General features: G+C 34.3%; 1 protein-coding gene across 2 annotated transcripts in view; it reads left to right on the forward strand.

Moving 5' to 3' along the window:
• LOC142353457 (CCR4-NOT transcription complex subunit 1-like) overlaps positions 1 to 25,455 on the forward strand; it is a 279,900-nt gene that overhangs the window by 215,259 nt on the left and 39,186 nt on the right. For both annotated transcript variants that reach the window (XM_075405706.1, XM_075405707.1), the window contains 8 exons: positions 7,517 to 7,847; positions 8,067 to 8,228; positions 8,613 to 8,784; positions 9,142 to 9,311; positions 9,832 to 10,078; positions 10,685 to 10,884; positions 22,374 to 22,574; positions 23,080 to 23,298. In XM_075405706.1, the coding sequence (XP_075261821.1) occupies positions 7,517 to 7,847; positions 8,067 to 8,228; positions 8,613 to 8,784; positions 9,142 to 9,311; positions 9,832 to 10,078; positions 10,685 to 10,884; positions 22,374 to 22,574; positions 23,080 to 23,298 (1,702 nt within the window). The remainder of the gene's footprint in view (positions 1 to 7,516; positions 7,848 to 8,066; positions 8,229 to 8,612; positions 8,785 to 9,141; positions 9,312 to 9,831; positions 10,079 to 10,684; positions 10,885 to 22,373; positions 22,575 to 23,079; positions 23,299 to 25,455) is intronic.

A 25,455-nucleotide genomic window follows, 5' to 3' on the forward strand; every position in this document is an offset into this window, starting at 1 on the left:
GTTGTGCAGCAATATGTTCACCTTTAAGTTGACTATCTCTATTGCCCTGATTTCTAACAAAACCACTCTCATTTTCATCATCAGTACTAGTTAATAACTTATACATCAATAGATTAGGATGACAATGATCTATATATTCAATAGTCCTACCACCACTAGTTTCAAGCTTAATTGAACTAAACAATGCCATCATACCATAATTAACTAATCTGATATTAGCATCATTAGCAAATACACCACCAGCATCATCTGATACAACGAACTCTATCTGTAGATATGAATCACGCAAATTTAAGTGATTCTCTTCTCTATTGAGTATGATATTAATGTTAGTATTAACCGTATTCATTGCTGCTAGATTATTAGGTTTATATTTTATAATCTTACTTTTATGTATATCATTATTATAACCATAAGTTGTCCAAATTAAAATCCATTTTTAGATAAAAAATGACAGACAACTTGATTTTATATGAACTACAAAATATACACGAAGCTTTAACTAAAACTAAAGAAGAGCATACACTTAACTTTAGAATGATAAAACCAACAGAAAAGTTTAACTTTAGTGAACCTATACTTAATACAACAAAATTAAGTTTAATTAGATTATCTGTTTATAATTCGGTGTTTAATGTGAATAGGAGAAATAATCAATTCTTATATGCTAGTACTGTTGTAGAAGATGATGAAGCTTTACCTCGGGCTCTTAGCTCTGACCCTAACCTTAACCCTATCTCTACCTCAAGCCCAAACATTACATCTATAGTTAATTGTAATTATAAAGGAATCCCGTTGCTATATTCAACTATTACACCGGGAGCATAGGAGTTAACTGACATAGCAGAATTAATAAAAGAAGAAACTGATGGTAATGTTATAATAGAACCTGATAAGAATACGATGAAATGTTTAATGGAAATAAAACAAGGAGCACTCAGCTTTGATATAGAAAACTCACTAGCCTCATTACTAGGATTTAGAAAAATAATTTATGAAAAAGGTAGATATAAATCTCGGAAAATTATTGATATTATGGGTTTTAGTACTGTTAACATTCATTGTAATGTGATATCTGGAGCTAAAGATAATGGTAAAGATACAGACATACTATATACTTTTAATCTAACTGAACCACCAGGTTACTTGATAAATATTATACCAACTAATATCTTGTATCAAAATGTAACTAAAGATAGAATAGAATATATAGAATTTCATATTGAAGATGAGCATGGAAGACCTATAGACTTTAATGGTGACGTATTAGGTTTTACTTTAAATTTGATTTAGACTTATACTTATACTTACACTTAGACTTATCTGTGAAGCAGGTTCCCTGATTCTTATACTTATACTTATCTGCGAAGCAGGTTCCCGATACTTATACCTATACTTATACTTAGACTTGTACTTAGACTTACACTTATCTGCGAAGCAGGTTCCCTGATACTTAAACTTAAACTAAACTACAAAACTCTCCGATCCCAATTAATTCTTAGTTTACCATTAATATTTTTATTTTTAGTTATATCAATGACAATATAATTATAAGGCTCTTTCCATACCTTATTACATATATTAGCAAAATCATTATAACGAAGTTCAACATTATTAAAGAAATCTTGATATATAGATATGAGGACTTTACCTCTCTGTTCAAATAAAATAAATAGATTACAGTTCTCTCTAACACTCTGCCTATCCAGAGAGAAGAGGTTTTGATTAAGATATATCATATTACAGTTATTATGTCTACCTCTACAAAAGTATTCATTAATAACTGGTTCTTTGGCTTTAACATCATCAAATATCATTAGTTTCTTTAAGTCTTTGGGTAGTTTATCAGGAGATGCTAAATCTTTTATATCTTTAATAAATTCAACATCTGCTTTTGGGTTTATTCTTTCTATACCATAGTACTGATCACCAGTAGGTCCAATGATGTATAGCTTATCAAAGTATATACTAGCTAGAATTAGTTTTTTCAATAAGAATGTCTTACCACATTCACTAGGACCAGATATTATACATCTAAAGTTATCTGGGAATGCGGCTTCAGTAATTATATCATCATCATTTAACCATAAATCTAGATCATCATTTATGTTTACAGATATCGGTGAAACTGCTTCACGGATATTATTAGTAGGACTATTACTAATGCTATTACTACTGCTATTCCTATTAAATAAACTCCTTTGATATTTTTCATCAAATAGATATATAAAATTATCATTATCATTATCAATGACATTATCCTTATCATTAACATTATCATTATCATTATCATTAACATTATCATTATCATTATTAGCAAAGCTACTTCGTAGATCATTAACATTATCATTAACATTATCCTTATCTTTATCACCACCTCTACTACAACTTAAACAAAAACACTCATTATATATTCCTGGATATTTACATTGATTAACTAGAATATTCAAAGCACTTTTAATTCTAAATCCTCTATCAATAAGATAGATCATATATAAACAATAAGCCCCACAATAAGATTCATCATATTGTTGTATTCTCTCATTAGAGCCTAGATCAACATATTCTTCTAGGAATAATGGTGGGGTTTCTACACCAAAACTATCAAAGTAATACACAGGACCATCGGTGGAAGGACCTTCGGTCTTGGTTCCCCAACCGCTTCGCGTATCTTCTCTTCTTATAACTAAAACCCAATGTGTACCTTCAGTTGGATGGAGATTTACAATAATGTTGAAGTTAGGATCCCTGATACTATCTGGAGTTTGATCTCTCATTACAATCTCAATTGGTGTTAGACTTATATCTTTACCTATATCTTTTTTTATTCTGATATCACTCATAGCATTATTATCATTATTAAATTTATTATTGAATTCCTCAAAAGTTAGGATGAGCATTTTTATATAATAAATTTATTAAATCTAAGTCTAATTATAAGTCTAAGTCTAAATCTAAATCAAATCTATATTTATTATATAAAAAAGGAAACAGGTAGTGCAGTTTTTATTTTTATTATAATTGGAATTTGTTTTATAATATATGATTCAAGACCAAGTAAATATACAAAACAAGAAGAAAGCTTTGGTGGATTTATGAATAGGAGTCTAGTTAGATTTGAATATGAAAAGTCACCACTACATACTATTGTTTATGATGGAACTGGAACGGGTAAAACATATTTTATTGGACAATACTTAAAGTTATACTTAGACCATGATCAAGTTCAAGATCAAGTTCAACATCAAGTTCAAGTTGAAGATCCGCAAAGCGGTTACACCGATCAAGTTCAAGATCAAGACCAAAGGTCCATAGTTATAGTGTGTAAAGATGACAGAGACTGGATAGATCCTGAGTCTAATAAGTTTTATACTGGGTTTAATAAATGTGATGTAAATATGATCTTAAAAAATAATATGCATAAATTTCAAAATTGTGTAATAATACTTGATGATATAGGTGATAGGTTAAATAAGGATATAGGTTATTATTTTACTGAAGGTAGAAATTATAATATTCAAATGATTGTAATGTGTCATAAACCAGCTCAAATAATTAATACAGCAAGAATGAGTTGTGATACTATTTATTTAACAACTTATAATGGACCTGACCTATTTAATGAACATGTCTTCAATAAAATAATTAGTGAATTAAATAGTAACTATTATAATTGTACAGATGGAATGTCAGATGAACTTCGTTATGGTATAATTAAATATAATAAAAAGGAAAATACTTTTATTATTATTAGTAGTAATAGAACAATGATATATGATTCAAGAGTTGGTGTCCTTGATTTAAAAGCTCTTAGTTTAAAAGATGATTTAGAAAGAGAAGATATAAATAAACTTATAGCATATATGAAACCACTAATGATTAATGCAACAGATAGAAATGTTATTAATCATGATAATTATCAGTTTTATTTTAATAAACTTCTTACTTTAAATAATATTAAAATTCAGAATGATGTTCTAACTAAAGAAATGATTATGGGAAGGGGTATGAAAATTTTATCAACTATTGGTGGAATTATAAGCTCAGGTTTAATTATAATTAGTTATATTTATCCTGATACAATACCAAGAAATGCTGGAACTGTAGCAATGGGAGCAAGCACAATGTTGAGTAGAGTAAATACATTAGTTAATGTTGGATATGGAGAAGATTTGGAAGGTGAAACACGGACAAAGTCCGATTCCTCGATCTGCGAAGCAGGTTCCATGATCCAAGAGGAATATATACATCAGGGAAGCAGTTATACTGATAGTGAAACATGGTCGAAGACCTATCAGTGAAGCAGTTATACTGATCAGTGTAACTATGACTTCGTCAATGAAGAGATGGGAATTTTTAATAGAAAGGGAGGAAGGTTTTTAAACAAACTATATATAAATAATGAAGAATTTAGAGAAGAGATTATAAATTTTGTTAAAGAAGAGATGTAAAACTAATACACTCAATACTTTAGGAAATAAATATTTAGCAGAGTTTATCACATCTAAAGATAATACTAAAGATTCAATTGAAATCATGGCTAAATATTATCCACAAAGTTTGTACACCGATTCTACAGCATAGCTAATATTATCTGCGAATTTGCAAAACAACTCCGTTGAGCAGTTTGGTAAACCACGAACAAAGTTCGTTGGAGAACCACGAGCAAAGCTCGTTCACTGATAATTTTATCTATTAAAAATGCTTTGACAATGTTTAGAGTGTAACTATAAATGTGGAAACATTGCTGTTTTAAAATATCATTATGAATCATTTCATAAAGATAAAACTGATAAATGTATGTGTGGTAATATAATATTAAGTGGTCTTTGTGCTAATGATTTTTCCCCATGGGGTTGTTCTTTAAAAAATGAATCTAGTTCTAGTTCTAATTCTAGTTCTAACCCTAGTTCTAGTTCTAACCCTAATTCTAACTCTAGTTCTAACCCTAGTTCTAGTTCTGGTTCTGGTTCTAACCCCGGTTCTAGCTCTAGTTCTGGTTCTGGTTCTATCTATGACTATAACTCTAACTCAGATCCTAACCCCAACCCTAACCTTATCCCTAACCTTAACCCCAGCTCAGAAGTATTAACTAGATGTTGTAATAAGTGTAATTATATAAAACCACTAAATAATTTTGATGAGGGTTAGTATACATGTAGAAGTTGTACTTCAGCTAAAGTTAATTGTCCATATTATACTTCTGTTGTGAGATATGATGGGATACGGGCTGATGTAAAGAAACAACATCCAGATATAGAATTGACTAGAGGATTTAGTAGAAATATAACTGATCGGTGTAACCGCTTCGCGGATAAAACAATTAATCCTAGTTGGCAAAGTCCTAGAGCTGTAAGTCCTTTAGTTATTAACCAAACAGAGGAAAGTTGTTCATGTAAATACTATAATTTTGTATCATTTCTTATTAATGATGGAATAAATATAGAAGAAATAAAAGAAAATATAAATTTATTGAAAATTATAGATAATTTGAAATAAAAAGTATAAAAAAATATCAAAAAAGAGGGATGCACTCTTTAAGAGCGAAAAAGAGCGATCTTTTCCACTGGGGGATCACTCCGAATAAGAGTGAATCACTCTTAAAGAGTGAAATGTAAATTTTGCTTTGATTTTTTGTTTTTATTTTTGATTTTAATTGATTTTTTTATTGAATATAGAGCTAATATATAGTAGTGGATAAAACAAGGGATTCAACAAACACTAAAATTTGGCCCGATTCGACATGCGCGATTAGCGTTAGGAGAAAGGGATAAATTTTACTGGTGGTTGAATCCCTTGTTTTATCCACTACTTTTTAATTGCACTCGAACGAAATTTGAAGCAATCGCGGTAAACGTTGTTTTTTCGGGTGCAAAATTCATCTTCACCGTTTTGACTTTCGAGTAAATTTTTCGCCCTTGACTGTTAGGATTTGCTTGATCTAAATTTCTTTCATGCACAAGTGTCAGGTGGCTGAAGTTCAGTTCAAAAGTCAAATCAAAAGCAGGCTGCCATAGATTTGAGTTCCCACTAGTCGTTCGAGGGGAATTCTACCGACATTTGTATTTAATAGCTTCCGTCAGCCTCTCAAAAGGCTATTATTTAGGTGCTTTCCTTTTTACAATTCAAGGAATTTGAATTGTATTGGGGCGCTGTCTTTAAGACCTGTTCACACATTTTCATGATTTTTGAAGTCAAATTGGAGTAGTGATTTTGGTCACGCCGAAACAGGAAGTGGAGCGAAAAAGCGAGTGGTTTTGCGGCGTCACTTTTTTTCGCTTCAATTTCAAAGCCGAGTGAGAAAACGGTATTTGAACAAAAATTCGCTTCTCGCTAGTGGTTTTTTGTTCTCATGCGGCATTTTGACATTGATTTTCTGGGTTTTTTATTTTATCTGTTTGTTTAAATGGTTTTTCCAATTCCATTGTAGCCCATTCTAGGTCTAGTTTTTTTGTCTAGTCAATGCAAATTCTTTGAATTGTACGTCAGGACTTGTCCTGCTATGTTTTTTAAATCGCTTGTACCTTTTGATCACGTTTTTCGCTTTACATAAGTCACGACTTTCACGTTTGACTTCTGTCTTAACTCACTCATTGTTTCAACTGAATGGTTTTTAAATCCATTCACTCAATGAATTACGCAAGATAGTGAATACAATCACGGTCAAAAGAGCAAAATCAAAAGAGACGAGATAAACCGATCAAGCCCGGTCATCAAGTCATTGAGGATTAGGTTACCAAAGTTCATTAGAGTGTTTCCTAGCTGACATTGGTTATAAGCTTATTAGTTTTCAGTTTAGAATCTGAATTAAGTATAGTTTTAGAATCCAACCGAAACTGCACGTCGAATTTAGAACACTTTTTGACACTGAAAAATAGAAAAAAAATTTGGTCAATTTTTCTTTCTTTTTCTGTTTCAATACCGTTGTGCAGCAAGCGCGTCAACGGCGGCTATTTTCCGGCAATCTACCGGCTATGTTTTATTTGTCGTGCCTAAACTTGTCGACAAGTTTTTCCTCAGACCGATCTGCTTATGCAACGAATCATTTGAAAGCTGGAGTTCCTCTGCTGAATGACTGAGATTCTTCATTCTAACCCGGTGACAAATAGTTGTGACTGGGTGACATCATTTTGTATTCTTTTTTAACCTGCTCTTCTTAGTTGTCCTCAAACAAAGTTGTCAGAAATTGAATGCTGTTTTCGTGTATTTTTCGTTTGACCCTGTTTGGAATTTTTCCGTTATTAACGCCTCAGTGAATTATGCGAATCAGTATCCTTCAAAAATTATCAAGTGCGCCGACGTGAGTTTCAGTTTTACAATTTCTTTCATGTATTGGCTGTAATACATAATCTCATAACCTGATCAATAACCCTGAGGAGTTGTTTATAATTCCCCTGAACTTCAAGCAGGTTGTAATTGCTGCTTGATGTTTAAGCGCAGATCACCCCACGTCGGCCGGTTATGTTTCAGTAATTGATAAGTTTCACGTTTGTATTGCCGCATTTTTTTCATTTAGGTACTTGGTTGTGAGTCGAATCACGATGGAGGTCAACTTCCACCAACTGTACTCGTGCTTCCTCGACACCTTCGACCAAAAGCCATTCACTCAAATGGTCCTACAGGAAACCATACGCAACATAAAAGTCTTGCTAACGTCTGAAAGAGTTGTGGCCCACAATTTCTCGGACAGAGCGCTTCTCAAGAACCTGGGCAAATGGTTGGGTATAATAACTTTGGCTAAGGATCAGCCGATATTGCAGAAGAGTCTGGATCTGAGGAGTCTTCTGTTGGAGGCATTCCACAGACAGGCCAACGAGATCACGATTGTCATTCCGTTCGTTGCTAAGGTTAGTTTTGATATTGCCAAATTTATCAAAATTTATACAGACTATAGTTGGTTATACTTCGTTCTATAGGTTAATTATGTTGTTGGATATTCTGTGATCATTTCTCTCTCGGTCGAATGTGCTGACGAGTAACCTTAAGTAAAATATGCCATATTCTAAAACAGTCTTATCAGTCTCATGTTTCTTTTCTCGTTATAATCACTATTGAAATTGCTTCAGGTGATGGAGAGTGCGGCGAAAAGTGACGTGTTCAAGCCTCCCAATCCATGGACCATGTCAATTATGAGCATCCTTTGCGAGATACACAAGGATCCTTCCCTCAAACTCAACCTCAAGTTCGAAGTTGAGATGCTGGGCAAGCTGCTGACTATTGACATACAGGTTAATAGACTTAGAGTTTTAAAATAAGTGATCCTCGGATTGTAGCTTACCACGGTCAACACGATTTGGATGGAAAATCCTATTAAAATTGCTATTAGAGATATTATGCATATGCCTGCTGGAAAAACAGTGTTGTTTCTAGTCATTAGTAAACAGACAAATCTATTAGCATATGAGGGGTAAAAATCTACTAGCTGGACTATCGCGTTATAAATAATTTCAGACCGTGTTCTACTTAACGCAAATGGCTCTCAGGCTGTGTTCTTACTCCAAAAGGGTGATCTTGGTTTTTATATCGCTTATTTTTTTTGTCTGGCATCTGAAAGAGTCTTGAGATATTTTTAATTAAAAATTTTAGGTTGAATTTCTATTATTTGTATGTAGGAAGTGCAGCAGACGCGTCCCTGTTACCTCCACAAACCAGAGACCCTCTGCAAGATAGTGCAACAGTTGGCCCCTCTTCCACAGACCACCCAGTTGCAACAAGCACAGGCGGCTGTCAATGCCAGGCCAGGAGCTGCAGGTGCCCCGGGAGACCCAGCTCACCCTGGTCAAGGTTTGTATTTTTCTAAGCATCCAAACTAAAAACGATTTTTGTGGGAACATATGACGAGAAAGTACATTTTGTGTGATCTTAATAGAAGCTAACTATCAAGATGAACGAAATCTGAATGTAGTGTCACTTGTTAGAGTCCAACTGATATCTGAAGAATTTCGTAAGGAGCTGTTGATAATAGTTTATGAAAACCGTTGATAACGTCTGTTTGCTGGACTCAAGTACTGATAATTTTGCTCTGATAGTTTTTTGGGCGTCTCTCCAAAAAATCTCCACAAAGTTAACATTGAAGTTGCTCCAAATTGTGGCCATAATTTACAATTTGACCTCTAACGATAACTGATCTGCACGTTTAAGGTGGATCGGACGCAGCAGCAGCCCAGTTGATGGCGGTGGCTGAGATCCAGCAGCAGTTGAGTTCCAACAGAGCAGCCATGGCTCTCCAGTTGCAACAACAGCAACAGAGACAACAACAGCAGCAGCAACAACAACATGGCCAGGGGGCAACAGCTGCCGCCCAGCAACAGGTTTGTCACCTAAAACAGCACAGATGTTGTCTGAATTGATTGCTTTTCGACAATGAGATAAAATTTGTATTAATATTTCTGTGACCAATCATTATCTCGAAGGGGTTCCGCATAAACATGTTTCCCTCTTTTTGAGCTAAATTTGCAATGGTACTTAATTTCACAGGTCAAGATTACTGGGAGCCAAAGTTGGTTTTTACAATTACGCATTATTGAATTAAACTGAACTTTTTTTTCTGAGGGTTTAATTATTTGCTGGCAAATAAAGCTTGGTGATTATTGTAGTCGTGTGCCTTTTGATGACATGAATATCTATAGAAAATAAGCTCTAATGACATGACTTGGAGACATTTTGTTAACTTTTCCATCAGTGATTTTAGACGTTGACCCACGGTTGGTTGACATCGGCTGCGTTTTGATTCACTGAGTTTTTCTAACCCATTAATGCGATATCGTATTTAAGTAAACTGGAGCTTTTTGATTTGTTAACTTTGATTTTCTGACTTGTTTGATTTTATAGGCCTCGCAGCAACAACAAGCTGCTCAGAATCAACAACAGCAACAAGCTGCTAGCGGAGCAAATGCGGCTGCAAAGCAGCCCCTGTTCGCCTACCAAGAGATCAATCACTTGGATCTACGAGTGGGTCTCACTGGCAAGGTCAGAGACAACTACTCCAATACTCTCTTTCATCAACAACCCAACTTGCGTCTCCTTATTAAGCCGAATATTGAGAAGACAGTGCAGGATTTGTTGCAGCCTCTCATTGGTAAGATGAAAGAAATAAAAAAAAGCATTTCTCAATGCTTTAATAATGAAAATAATGTCGCAAATAATGTAGTTATGAAAACATTGAGATTCAGATGGGACACATTCCGGGTTGCATTGCCCACTTGAGTGGGTGTTGTGGGTAAAATTTTTTGGCCAAAGAAAGCCGGTGCAATAAAATTTTCGATTTGAACGATTTTAAATTCTAATGAAGAATCTTAGTTACTTGTGATTCAAAAATTTTAAAGTTCATTTCATGTTTCTGATCTGGTTGCGTCAGAGATTTGTCTGATTGCTCATAAGGTGTGACTAATGATGGTTGCCAATCTTAACCTTGGGAAGTTCAAAAATAGTCAGAATTATAATATTGCAAAATTTCACGTTTTGCCCTGCGAACAGCTGAAGAAGTAAAAAGTAGAACTGGCTAATACCGTTACTTTCAAACTCCAGGGCCACGAACTTTTTTAACTGAATCTTTAATATTGAGTGGTTAATTAGTTTGCTGAATTTTGGAGCTAATCTTGAGTTCTACATAGAGAATTGTGCTGAACTTGGGTAGAAGTGGAATATTTTCAAGGTTGCTATATTGATAAGGCTGTGGTTTTAGAGCGAAGTGTTCGCATTTCCGTGATCACATGTGAACAGATGATAAAGAAAGACTTCGCGATGGATCCTGAGGAGATGAGGATGAGACAGAGTGCTCTCAACATCACCCGACACTTGACTGCCACCATGACACTAATCACATGCAAGGAGCCACTACTCATTGCATGTACCAACAGTCTCAAAAATGCATTCATGCAACAGGTACGGTTTGTCAGCTACTTTAAAAAGTTGATTTTAGTCTTGCTTCAAGTTGTAAAATTTTCTCATTTGTTTCCTGTTTAAATCTATTAGAGGTTTTTGGCGGAGAGAAAGTGGGCAGAAAAAGTTAACGCCCTCAAAACGTAGGAGGATAGAAGCAAGGAGGCTCGCTAATGTGCATTGGCATAAAATGGTCCGACCCCGCATATCCACATTTTTTGCCTAATTGTCTATCAAAAAAAGCAGATATTGACTACATTCAAAACAAAGAAGTCAAATTTTTGTCTACATTTTGGCAGATTCTTAAAAAAGGACAGCCGTGCATACAAAGAGGGTTAAAATAACTGAAATCCAATTTGTTTTGCACTAAGCTGAAAGCTAGTAGTACAAACAAAAGTATTAGTACAAACGATTATAACATTAGTGCAATTCGAAAAAAAACAATTTCATCACGTTTCAGTTAATTTTACCAGCCAGAAATCATTTCTATCCCCTTTTCAAACTAAATTTCCATCATTATTGTCGTTAAAGTAACAACTTCATTTCTTATCAAACTTGCGCGGCCGCTTGTAAATTCAGATTCGATTTCTAATCATTGACGTAGGTTTATAAATTAGAGTATATTTGGGCACAAATCTTTATTAATAGCCGCACAGCGATAGCTGGGGCTATTATTGGCCTTCTCTTGGTTTTTTTACGACTCGAAGAGGAGTATTGGTTTTCTTAAGGTTTTTTTTTTACCGGAATTACTATTCGTTCAGACGATGTTTTGACCTAAAAGCGAAAGCGAGTAAAATTGCAGTGTGAACTATTTTTTTTGAGCGAGAGAAGTTTTTTGATCATGCGCTGCGTTTAGTGAATGACTTTTTGACATCGAAAAGTAATTTTTGACTGAATGGCACATATAGATAACCGTTTTTAGCCGTTTTTTCGTCTAAGTGGCCTAGTTTTTTTGCTTGTAAATTGGTTTTTTGTAGAAATAATTTTTAATCGATGCTATGTTGAAATGTAAACCCCGGAAATTGATAGCACAGTATTTTGCATAGCATGAAATTGCGTTTCAAATGCGAAATTGGCACATATTTCTTGATTTTTTAGTTAATTTTTGGCTTTTTTTCTATTAATTTCTTCATTTTTGGATCTTTTAGCTGTTTTTTGTCAAAAATCAGTTAATATGGCAACTTCCCTTTGATAATTCATATATTCAATGCCTCTTTGTACCTCGATGTAATTTTGTTTCATAAAATTGTACATTTGCTAATCCGATTTTCGTAGTTTTTTGCCAATTTTTTTTTCAGTTTTTTGTTTGTATTTTGCTTTTAATTACTAGAAATAGTATTTTGGGGAACATGAGGGACTTTAATTTCGTTTCAATAAAAATTCAATAAATTTTTGGTGTTAAGTTTTTGAAAAACAGATAAATTTTTTTCATAAATGCAGTCTTAAATTTTTTTTGACCACTTTTTTGCAAAATGTTTCATTGTTTCGTATGTCTGAATTCTGCTTTTTCTTGTTTTATTCTGTTCAGCAAGTTGGATTTTTGTCTCGAATGACTCGTTGTCTTTTCTATGTCTCGAATGCTGATCAATGAAATGTACTCGTTTTTCTTGTTTTTTTTTTTAAATTTACTTTTTAACTTTAAAAAATCAAGAATTAGTCTTTGTTACGGTGTTCCTAACATTGTGTCCATATTCTTACATTTTCGCCGGTATCATTCTAGTTCTGTTCTAGCACCTACTTTTGTATTCGTTATATGGATTTTTTCAGTTGTTAAAAAATTGAATGAATTCAGCTTTTTCTTAGATCTTGGTTTCTTCGGTTTGCAATTGATTTAATTCAAAATAAGGCAGTACTGGGAGTTTGCTAGAAACTATTTTCCAACATTTCGACTTATTACTTTTCATTGCAATTTTCTTCCGGGCTCGGTATTGTTTTTAGACGATTGTTTGCTTTTGAATATTATTCTGTTGCTTTTGTTTTTCTATGATTAATTTAATTTTTAAATTAGTATGAAATCATGTTGTCTAGCTTATGTACAACAAGGAACAATCGTGTATTATTTTTGTCTTAATTGCCGTGATTAGAAATCTATTTGTAGTGTTTCTCTGATTCTTAACTTTGAGCACTCTTTTTTGAATAATTTTGACTTTCCTGTCTTTTTTTATCTGCCGTTTGCTTTCGCGATCTTAGAGATTAAGATCGAGATTAGAATCATTAATTATCTGAGGGCAATTGATGGCCATGTCAGCTTTGTCAGGCTATCAGTTTTTTGACCATCCTAAAAATTTCAGACTTTTTTAACTTAACCAAACGTTTTCAATAGTAAAATTTTTGCTGCATTTTCTTTCTCTTGGTGACAGTGGTTTAAATTTCACCGTTTTTTAGATCAGACCGGCGGAGGTAATGAGTTAATGGTTTAATACAAAAGGTAATGGATTCAGCTTTTTGTGAAGTTTTGGTGCTTCGAGTCGCTTCCGGAATTCTTCCGGCTATGTTTTTATTTCGTCGTCATGATTTTTGTTACGACCATATGACGTCACAGCCACTTTTTGTTCATTCGTTCATGCAATTTCAACTGAATTGCATGTGTGACGTCATTTTTCGCTCTTAGTGGAGCGAGTTTTTTTGTTCATGCGCGTGATTAAATTTTTGGTCACACTTGACTTACCTCGCTCTCAAAAATGACTTCCTCAATTTGAAATTGACTTTTATTTACTTTAATTCAAAGAGATAGGTCAAATGAGTGTGTGTCACTCTAAATGAAGGTTATTTCAGATCAGCTAATAGAGGCAGCAATAACTTTTACATATTTTTAATCAAAATATAACAGATCAGCCTTCAATGAAAAGACGAATTTTTTTGGTCTGTCTTTTTTACTGTTTTTTTTTAAACTGCCGATCTACGAATCAATTGCGGCTATTTTCTGGCAATCTGCCAGCTATGTTTTTATGTTTAATTCTTGATTGACTCGGAAACCAATTATGAGACTAAGTGAGAGTTCGAGAAAAAGAACTATAAACAGTAATCAAAGCAAGTTTTGCCGATATCGAATAAAACTATTAAAAACGTCTATCAAACCTCTTTCGTGAGCTGAGAAAAGCTGTTATTCATCACTGTTACTGACATCACAACCAAAAAAAGTTCTGTGGATAAAATTTCTCGTTTTACTTCAAATACAGTTAAAAAATGTTACGCCTTAACCCAATTGCGTTTTGCTATTTTTAATTGCTCTTGAACGAAGTTCAGAGCAATTATTGTAAACGTGTGTCTTTTTTTATGCAAAATTTTGCTCGAAAATTTTGACTTTCGAGTGACTTTTACGCCCTTGACTTTTTTTTTAGTTTCGCATGATCTAAAGTTTTCTCTCAATCACAATTTCAAGCATCTGAACTCATTTGGCGGCAATTTAATACTAAAAGTCAACTGAAACGTGCGACGAAACTGGTGCCATTTTCACTTTGAATCTTAATAGTGGTATATGTTAACCTCTAATGTGGTTATTTGAAGCCCACTATTGAACGTCTTAGTCCCGTTTAGGCTCCTCCTCCCGCCCCCGACTGAAGCAGGCTGCAATTGATTAGAGCTCCCACTAGTCGTTCGAGAGCAATTGCTCCGACGTCTAGTCGGTTATGTTTTTTAAGCTGTAAGCTGAGCGGAGCTATATTGCGGTGCTCTTGGTTTTTTTACGACTAGAAGAGGAGTATTGCTTTTCTTAAAGGTTTTTAATAGCCGCGTCAACAATTCCAGGCGGCTATTATAGCGCTCCTAATTTTTTACTTCGTCTAACAGATTTTAATTTCGTCATAACCTGACTTCTTGGAATTGACTTTTTCAATGACTTCCGTGACTTTTACTGCTTTGCAGTTAAAATTGGTCTTCGTGACGTCGTTTATGCTGTTAGGTCAATTGCGTGACTTACCTCACTCAAAAAAATGACTTCTGAACTCACTTATGGAACTACAAATTTTATGAACATTTACTAATAGAAGGTCAATAACGTGCATCTAATTAGTGCCAAACTTATATGCCCTTATTCCTGAGTAATAGAGTCTAGTATTAATATTGAACATTAATTTTGAAAAAGCTCCATTAGGGCTTTTTCTTTGTAAAGCAAATGTGTCTCATAGTAATGACAATTCGAATCTAACCCAAAAAGTCTAGTCGTCTTTTAAAAAGCTGGTGGTCGATCTGTCAATCTTTGTTCTTTATTTGTTTCAATTTATGGTAGGCCACATGCGTCTATCGTGGCTATTTACCGGCAATCTGCAGGCTATGTTTTTACTTGAAGTACTATTAGTTCAAACGGCGGTTTGACCTAAATGCGAAAGTGAGTAAGTGTGATTTAATTTTTTCTGAGCGAGATAAGTTATTTGATCATGTGTTTTTGAGGGAGTAGCGAGTATAGATGACAATTGTTAGCCGTGTTTTCGTCTATTTGGCCCATTTTTTGGGTGTAAATTGGTTTTTTTGTAGAAATAATTTTTCTTCGATGCTGCATGAATATGTAACTCTCTGAAATGATATCACATTGTTTTCGCGCGCCCAATAATGCGTTTCAAGCGCAAAATTGGCACCTATTTCTCAGTTTTTAGTCAATTTTGTGGCTTTTTTCCATCTATTTCTTCATTTTGGGAGATTTGAGCGGACTTTTTCTACACGCTCAGTAAATAAGGCAACGTCCTTTTGATAATTTATCGATTGAATGCCTCTTTTTGACGTGCGATTTTCTTGTTTTTATGAAAGTGTACACAAACTGATCTGGTTTTGGCGGTTTTTGTCCCAATTTGTTTTTTTTTGTAATTTGTAGTTTTACTATTAACACTTTTAAAAAAACTCCTCGTCTGCACCCTCAAGGATTTTTGTTTAGTTATTTTTATTTATTTAAGTAGTTTTTGGTTATTTTAAATTAGATAAAAGTTTTTTGACCTCTTTACCCGTTTTTCAAATTGTTTGTTTCGAGCTTGAAATGTTCTCGTTTCTTACTCGGAGAGCAAGATGCGTATGCAAATTTTTTGAGCCTCGATAGCTTAAAAAAGAATAGTCATATGTTTTTTGCTTAATAGTTGTCAATTTGATATTTAATTAGAATGCCCTATTTCATTTTATTTTTCAAAATTTGCGAATTAGTTTTATCTTTTTAATTGCTCTCAAACGAAGTTTGTAGCAATTATATTAGTCCTGTTGGTCTTTTTTATGCAATTTTTCGCTTGATTGATTTTTCGTCTGACGCTTTCGATTTTTCGTCCTCAAAAACGGGATAAACAGGTAGCGCCCAGCGGGCATTAAGTGCTCTTAGAGCCTTTCAGCTTTGTTTTTCCTCAAACTGTTTCAGAGGACTATACTTTTGGTGTGAAGGGTGATTCTTAGAGGTTGAAGACCCTTCACTGTTGACACCCCCAAACTTGCCGCACGCCCTCCCCAGCGCGCTGTTACCCTCACTCCACTGTTGGCCCACCCCCCTCCCCCATCAGGCCTCAGTCCTCGGTGCAATCCCCCACCCCGTCTTTATACTATTTTGCCCAATTTTTAAGCTTTTTAACAATTTTTGACATTTTTTGATTTTTATCAGCCCTAGGTGTCAAAGGATCTCGTGTAGGTTTTTATAATAGGTTACTCCGTAGTTTCTAGAGGTAATGTATTGGTTTCAACATTTAAATAAACATCACGAATTTTTTTGTAAAAACGTGCAACATTAACGTTTTTTGTCAAAACGTGCAACGTTTTTAACATTATTTTTCCCTTATGTCTTTCCAGACCCAGGGGCCAGAAAACCTCGAAGGGGTTTGCTAATAAGTTATTGAACATGGAATAGTTTTTCAACTACTTAATGTGACAAATTTTAGCAATTTTTTGGATAAAACTCGCTTTTTTAAAAATTTTTGTCTTTTAGGTTTTGTCAAGGAATCTGCTGTAGGTTTTTATAATAGGTTACTGCATAGTTTCTAGAGGTAATGGATTGGTTTCAACATTTAAATAAACATCACAAATTTTTTTTTGACAAAACTTGCAATTTTTTTGACATTAATTTTCCCTTTTGTCTTTCCAGACCCAGGGGCCAGAAAACCTCTTAAGGGGTTTGCTAAAGTTATAATAGAATAGTTTTTCAACTAAATGTCAAAAATTTTAGAAATTTTTGGATAAAACTCGCTTTTTTGAAATTTTTGTCTTTTAGGTTTTTTAAGCCTCAAGAGCCTCCTCTAGGGCTTGAAAATAGGGTACTGCATAGTTTCTAGATTAAATGGAATGTATTGCAAAATTTTTAACATCACGAATTTTAGCTTTTTTTTGACAACTTTTGCTTTTCAATTTTTCGCCATTTATTGGTATTATTCAGGTATTTCGAGCCTCAAGGGTCGGAAAATTTCCGTCAAGGTTTGATAAAACGTTACTGAAAAACTGTTGTTGGTCATGGATTAATTTTCAACTTTTTAATATTACACGTATTAGCAATTTTTTAAAACTTGCAATTTTTCAAATTATTGCGCTCCTAATCTTTTTTATCTTAAGGTGTCTATAGCTCCATGGGCCACGGAACAACCTCTAGCGTTTAATTGCATGTTACTGCCTAGTTTATAGATTAAATGGAATGTTTTTCAAGATTTTAATTTCATGAATTTAAGCAATTTTTAAAAATAGTTGCAATTTTTTCTTGTTTTTGAATTTTTTCCGATATCAGAGGTCCTGAGACCTCCCCAAGGTTTAATATTAGGCTGCTGCGCAGTTTCTGGAGTTATTGTAATGGTGATCATTTTAATGACACCAGTTTTATTAATTTTTGGATAAAATACAAATTTTTTTCAAATTTGCTGAAAGTTTTTATGTTCCAAGTGCATCGATCATTATGAGCCAGCAAAACTATTTCAGGCTTGAAACATGAATACTGGAAATGATAGTTTTTGAGACAATGAAATGGTTCTTAAGATATTAATCTCTTGAATTTTAGCTTGATTTTGTTAAAATTTGCTATTTTCAAGATTTTTCAATTTTTTGTCCGTTTCTGAGTTTAACCACCCTTGCTGGCCAACGAAACTTTTAAAGTCTTGGAGATGGTTTACTTGACAGAACTTCCGAGACAAAAAATGGTTTTGAACTTTTTTTTGTGCAAAGTTCAAACCTTTTTTTAACTTTGCCTTTTTCAGTTTTTCTTTGTGATTTATTTACTAACAAGGCTAGAGAACTTGAAGTTGCAGAGTTGAATCCCATAATGGAATTTATTCCTGTATCTCTTTATCTCCCTGTCGAATAGGGTTTCTTTCCTTCTCTTTCTCGTTCCCGTTTTATCTCTCTCACACACTATCTCTCTCTCTCTTTTTGTTGATGCTGCACTTCAGTTGCTGTTATGTGGCGTAATGTCATCATCTGATCCTCATTAACAATGAGTTATAGTTGAAATGTTTTCTATCATAAATGGCTTAACAGGCAGTTTTTAATTATTCATTTTTAATCGCTCTTGAAAGCAGTATGTAGCAAATATAATAATCCTGTTTATCTCTGCTGCAGTTTTTCTCTTGGACAATTTTTGCGTCTGACCCATTTGACTTCTGTGTTCAAAATCGGGATAAAGAGGTAGCGCCCAATTTGCATTAAGTTCTCTTAGAGCTGTTAAGACCACTAGTCTCTAAGTATGCGATTCACAGAAACTGTTTTTGGGACTTATGGTGTGAAATGCGATTTTAGAAATTGATCCACCCCCAGCCACCCAACCACCGCCCCCACATCAGTCTCCCCAATCCACTTTTGCACCCCCGCGTCGGTGAGCCACCGCTGCGCGCACCTTACGCCCTTTCAATTAATCTAAAGCTAGCCTCACTAAACCGTGGCTAGCTGCTGACGAAGCCAAGCGCTCGCCGATCGTTTGAGAGCAATTAACCCGACGTTAGTCGGTTATGTTAGATTTTGCAACCATTTCATCTTGCACTTTTTAGTTTTCGAAAACAGAAAATTCTGGCAGCTTAACATAGCTTGCACTTTGCCGATTGAGCGGTTTGATGTTTTACAAATCCTTAAAAGAATTTTCGATATAATTTTTGCTTGTATTAAGGACACTAGTAATGGATTTTTTTTTCTTTTCAAGTTCGGTTGCTTTTATGGGCTATTCTTCAAATTTTGACCCATTTTTTCGTTTTAGTAGTATTTTTAGTAAGTACCAGTTAATTTAAAAAGTTTTTGTTGAGGCGACTCTTCGAGTCGTTTCGGAGTTCTTCCGGCTATGTTTTTTGTTTCGTCCTCTGACGCTCTTTTTCGTTTTACATTTGTTCACACAGCAAAACTGAAAGTCAAATTGTCTGAATGACTTCTTTTTCTCACCAACGGCGTTTGCGCGCGTCACGTCATTTCTCATTCGTTCTCTAGCAAAGGCTTTAAGGTGATTTGCGTGATTAGATTTTGATTATACGTGACTTACCTCACACATGAAACGAATATTGCGTTTTAAAACTTAAGTTAATCTTGAATTAGTTTAAGGTCATTGGAACTCATATGTGCAGTAAAGGTCCCTAATAAAAGGTTTTGCGGAATTAATATTTACAAGCCTGAATAATTTATCGCAAAATGTTTTTTACATAGGTTTTTGAGCGCGTCGATTTTTCAATTAAGATCTGTATCTGTTTCTATCTCTAGTATACGGCACCCAAGCCTTTTCTTTCGCAGCTATTCCGGCAATCTGTCAGCTATATTTACTGTTAAAATACTTTCTATATTTTTAGAGTGTAAAAAAACAACAGGACGAAACATGAAAACAGATCAAGTTCAGATGAAATTGTAAGGAATAGCATTCACAATTGTTGGTAATTTTGGAAAGAGTTGTTCATTTCCCAGTTTTTAAAACCAAATGTAAGAGTTAAATCACAGAAAACGTTTCAGATTTAAATATTTGTTATAAATGTAAAGAAAAAGGAGTGGCAGGGAAAAAGTAATGTTAGAATAATAGCAAAAATCTAGAAATTTGCGATAAAGACGCTAGATCGGCTTGGTGTAAATGTCTTCATAAAAAATAGCGTAAATAAAAATTTGCCTATGTTTGCTGTCTCTAGCTATAAAAAAGGTTAGTTGAGAACTTGAGCATAGGAAGCTTGAAAAGGACAAAAAAGTCGACAGAAAATGTTAACTTTTGGTCGAATATCTTGATGTTTGTGGCTTCAAAAACATTTTTTCTAGCTAATATCTACAAAACAAATAAATTTAATACTAGCAAAAATATCGTTGGACACAAGAAACAAAGAGGCACAAACAACAATAGAAGTTTCAATCTTTGGGAAAATTAACCAATAATTATTGAAAAATTGATCTAAAATTTATTACAATTAATGTCTTACGACAAATAGTTGCTGTTAAAATCAACCTATGAATTTTAAAAGCTTTCAAATCCATACAACAGATTTGTAAAACTGCTATGGCCCCAAAAAGTCAAAAATCCTGCAAAATGACAAAAAAGCAACATGTTATACAATTTTTTGTTTAATTGGACATTACTAATGAACATAACTCAAGAAACAAGTATAAGAAAAAATCAGATGTGCATAATGTCTATGCGATTTGGCCTGGCCAGCGTCAAATTAAGTGCCATTTTACAAAACTCAAAAAAAAGAAGGAACGTGACAAACTTTACATTTTTGGACTCATAAAGTTAAAAAACACGTTTCTCCTTGAATATAGGCGTTCCCGTTAGTTTCGCCACACTGCACTTCGAAAGCTGCTGAAGCAAGCTCAAGGCGTCCAATGAAACTTGAAAAAACTGAAAATTCTTTTATTCGATTGCTTTTTTGGCGTTTTGAGTCTTGGCATTTTAACAGGCGAACAAAGCTATCGCAGCTATTTTCTGCAATCTAAAAGTTATGTTTTTAATAGCCACGAAGCTATAGCGAGGCTATTCTTCGCCGCATCGTAGTTTTTAAATTTCAAATTTATTTGAATTGTGTTGGGGCCTTTCTTTTTTCAAGATTCACTCGATTTTGTAATTTTGAAATAAGTTTTAACTGTTCATTTTAGTCAAACCGAAACTTTTGTTCTAATGTGCAAGTATTTTGAGAAAACGGCGTTTGAGCAACAGTTCGCTCTCTCGATACTGGTTATTCTGTTCATATGCGCAATTTGACTGCATTATAATTGCTCTCAAACGAAGTTTTGATCATTTATCCTGCGGCCTTTTTTAATGGGTTTTTTCGCTTTACCGATTTTCTGTCTCACTGTTTTGACTTTTGTATCTCAAAAATGGGATAAACAGTTAACGTCCCGAGGGAATTAAGTTCTCTTATTTCCTTATAGATCACTAGTCTCTAGGTATGCGATTCACCGAAACAGCCTAAGAGACATGGTGTAAAGTGTGGTTCTTAGAATTTGACCCACTCCTCCTTTAGCCCCTCCCCCACCCTTTCAACTCATTTCACGCGTAATCCCGCACACACTCATCCCCCCCCACACACACACACAAAAGCCTCCTCCACCTTATGCTCACCACCACAATTCGCCCAATGTTAGTGATTACATTTTAACTTTTCTCGTGTTTTCGATAGTTTTTTTCCATAAAATTTTTGAAAGAAATTTCTAGACATTTCTTAGTCTACTGTTTTGTTTAGTCAATGACAATTTTTTGAATTCTAGTTCATCTTATGTTTTTTACAAATTCGTCGTCTGTCCTACGTTGTTGCCACCATTTGATCTCGGGTCAACAAAGTTAAACTTGAGTTTTTTTTTGGCGAATTCTAGCGGTCAGCAGCTGAAATTTGAGTGCCTGACTTCAGTTGGTATTGCTTAATGTTTTAGGGCAATTAGGTTTTTGGGCAATTTTATAAAATATAGATAATGTGAAATCAAAATCTATTATTTTGCTGTGCTGCATCTTTTAGGACTTTTCTTACCACTTTTTAAGACAATTATCAAAATTGTCAAATATGCACAATTCCTTTTATGAACTTTGGCCGGCGTCAATTCAAGCGCCACTGAACAAAAAACTCAAAATATAAGAAAAAACATGACGAACTGTACAATTTTTATTGTCGTAATGCTGGAAACTCCAATACTGCAAATGTTGTCTGCCGTTTAACATTTTTGGGTAGTTCGGTAGCTTGAAAACAACAGATGCTTGGCTGGAAAATAATTTTGTCTGGCAGTTTTATTTGGTTTTAAGTCGCGCTCCGCGACCGGTTGAAACTAGTTGATTTTTGGAGTAGTACGTTCATTTGCTTAAAAATTATTATTTGATGGCATATGGTGCCTTAACTAATATAAATTTCGGATCTTTCCCATTATACCCCCCGCTTAGACTTTTTTCTGTTTATTTATTACATACACTACCTGCATGATATATTTTATATATCTTTTCAGGAATTAACTTGTTTTTTTCTTACTGTTCGTATAATGTGCAGTCTCTCCAATTACCTTAAATTTAACAAAATGGTGGCCATAATGCGTGGGGGATTGTAATAGGAAAGACCCTAAATTTCGATTCTATTAGCCTTTACTTTGTTAATGGTTTATGGCGGTTTGACTTTCAGAACGGGAACAACAACGTGACTGCGGAGTTGTTGCAACAAGTGGCCCATGGCATTGCAAATGACAATTTGGAGCTGTGTGTGGCATTCACCCAGAAGAGTGCAATCGAGAAGGCTCTGATGGAGATTGAGAAGAAACTTACGACTGAATTTGAGCTGAGACGACATGCGAGGAATGAAAACAGACGATACTGCGATCCAAAGGTAAAGTAGAGATAGTTTGGATTCGAAACTAATGTTGAAAAATGCAGGCGCAAGTCTGGTTTTTGAGGGCAGTTTACAATTTTGGTTAAAGAAGTAACAATACTTCAGTTATTTTGACATAAAACTTTGAAGTGGTAATTGAAGTAGTCATTCTTGCCCGTTTTTTCTATACGAGATTGCATGTTTGTCTCTGGAGGGGAACTCGGACTAAGAATAACATAGATTCAAAAAAGTTTGTAATTATCCATATAATAACATAGCGATGCGGATTTTAGCTACACGCATTGTCAAATTTGACTGTGATGACTTAGGTATTCGTTTGCGGCGTCATAAGCTGAAATAGTGACAAATTAAAATTGACCATATCTGTCCTAACTTACGAGGCTGGTGATCATTGTTGTCATTTCTACCAAATAAAGGGATAGTACTTCACAAAGTACTTCAAACACTGAATCAACGATAGAGATACAGAAGCTATTAATGTAGTTCTCGCGATTGTTTCTAGGTGCTAACGTATCAAGCCGAAAGAATGCCAGAACAATTACGAATGAAAGTGGGAACAGTCACACCCAAACAGCTGGTAGTGTACGAGGAGTTCGGAAGAGAGATCCCTGGATTCGCCAACAGACCCATGGCAGCAATAGCACCCTCTCAGCACCCTGCACAACAGCAAGGAACGGCTCCTAACACTACGGGAGTTCTCGATGATCCCCGAAATGCCCAGGTATGTCCCTTCTCAAAAACCTTAGTTGTGAAGCAAACAACTGCCAACAATTAAATCAATGGTGGGGAGGTGGTGGGGGGGGGGGGAATTGCCGAGTATGAAGGAACCGAACAAAAACTGTGTACATGTGTACATCTATATTTTCGAGAACTAGAACATATATATAGTTTCCATTTTTAATAGCCGCCCTCATCTTCTCAGCCGGCTATTATAGCGCTCCTATTTTTACAATCCAAGAATTGGATTGTATTGGTGCTCTGTCTTTTTTTTTACTTTTGTAAGATGTTTTCACACCTTTTCATGACTTTCAAAAGCGGGCATCAAGTTTCGTTAGAGGCCCTTAACCGCGTTCAGTAGTCTTTCAAGTGCTTAGAGTGGTGAAGCTACTGGGAATGGTGAAGCTACTGGGAAGGCCGTAATTCAAGGTTAAAAGGTCATTTTTACGAGTTTTTGCGCCCAAAATGTTGCAAATTTTCGCATTTTTTGTCAGTTTTCCAAATTTTGGTCGGACCAGACCGAAACTGAGCTTTGTGAAGTTTGGTAATGGTGTTGGGCATGAGGTTATTAAGTTTGAAGGCGATTTTAAGAGCTAGATGTTTTGGTACTCCAAACATAAAAACACAAATTTATACAAATTTTTAACAAATTTTTCAAATTTTTTGACAATTTTTGTTATTTTTTGAGGTTTGTCAGCCCAGGCGTCAAGAAGCCTCCTCTTGGGTTTAATAATAGGCTATTGCATAATTTCTATTGGTAATGGAATGGTTTCCAACATTTTAACATCATAAATTTTTTAATAAAAGTTGCAAATTTTTTCAAGTTTTAAAATTTTTGTCAAATTTTAGGTTTCTCTAACCTCAAGGTCCAAAGAATCTCCTCTAGATTTTGATAGTTGTTTAGTGCATAGTTTTATTGGTAATGGGGAATGTGTTTCAAGATTTTAATGTTTCGAATTTAACGATTTTTTGAAAGAAAAATTGCATTTTTTTAAAAAAAATTCTGTAAGTTTTGTTTTTTTCCTCACTGGCCAGGGAACCTCCTATATGGTTAGCAAGTATGTTACTGCATAGTTTCTAGTGGCAATAAAATGGTTGTCAATTTTTTAATATCAAAAATTTTCGCAGGCTTTTTAAATAAAACTTGCAATTAAGTATTTTGAAAATTTTTCCTGCAACAGTTGTTCCTGCACCAGGGGCCCAGGAACCTCCTCCAAAGTTTGATTATTAGTTACTGCATGGTTGCTAGAGGTAATGGAATGGTTATCAATTTATTAATAACACGAATTCCTGCAATATCTTGATAAAATTTAAAATTTTTCTAAAGTTTCTGAAAATTTTTATCATGTTACAAGTTTCTGGATATTTGAGCCAGTGAAACTATTCAAGGCTTGCAATCGGGATAATGGATGGTCTAAATAATAATGGAAGCTGGAGACAATGAAAGGGTTCTGAAGATAATAATATCACATTTTTAACAAGATTTTGTTCAAAATTTTGATTGTTTTTAAATGCTTTGAATTCTTTTTGTCGTTCTATGAGTTTAACGACCTGACTGGCCCACAAAGTCTTACAGATGGGTCACACGACAGAACTCCAGAGATAAAAAATTGGTTCCAGCAATATTTAGAAAGTTTCTTTCAATTTTGCTTTTCTAAGTTTTTTTTTAAGTCTTTGTCATATCTCTCCAGTTTATCTACCTTTAGTGCCAAAATAATCTCTTTCAAAGCTTGTGCGTAAACTAATGATCATTTTGAATTGTGTCATTTATGGTCTTCACGTTAAAAGATTCAATAGTTTTAGCAATGATTTTTTTGTATAGTTTGTTTGATTCTTTTAGGTTCTCAACTTTTGAGATTTTCTTTTTGGCTGGGATTGATCAATTGATCTGCTGGTCAGGTACATTAGGTTTGTTTTTCATTCAATTCTTTGGATTGTATTTCAGGACTTGTCCTGCTATGTTTTTTTACAATTCAAAGAATTTGAATTGTATTGGGGCGCTGTCTTTTTTTTTTTTAAGATCTGTTCACACATTTTCATGATTTTTGAAGTCAAATTGGAGTAGTGATTTTGGTCACGCCGAAACAGGAAATGGAGTGAAAAAGCGAGTGGTTTTGCGGCGTGAAATTTTTTTCGCTCTAATTTTAAAGTAGAGTGAGAA

The sequence above is a fragment of the Convolutriloba macropyga genome, chromosome 14 (genome assembly GCF_964194025.1).
Source record: "Convolutriloba macropyga chromosome 14, txConMacr16.3, whole genome shotgun sequence".
Classification (NCBI taxonomy): Eukaryota; Metazoa; Xenacoelomorpha; order Acoela; family Convolutidae; genus Convolutriloba; species Convolutriloba macropyga.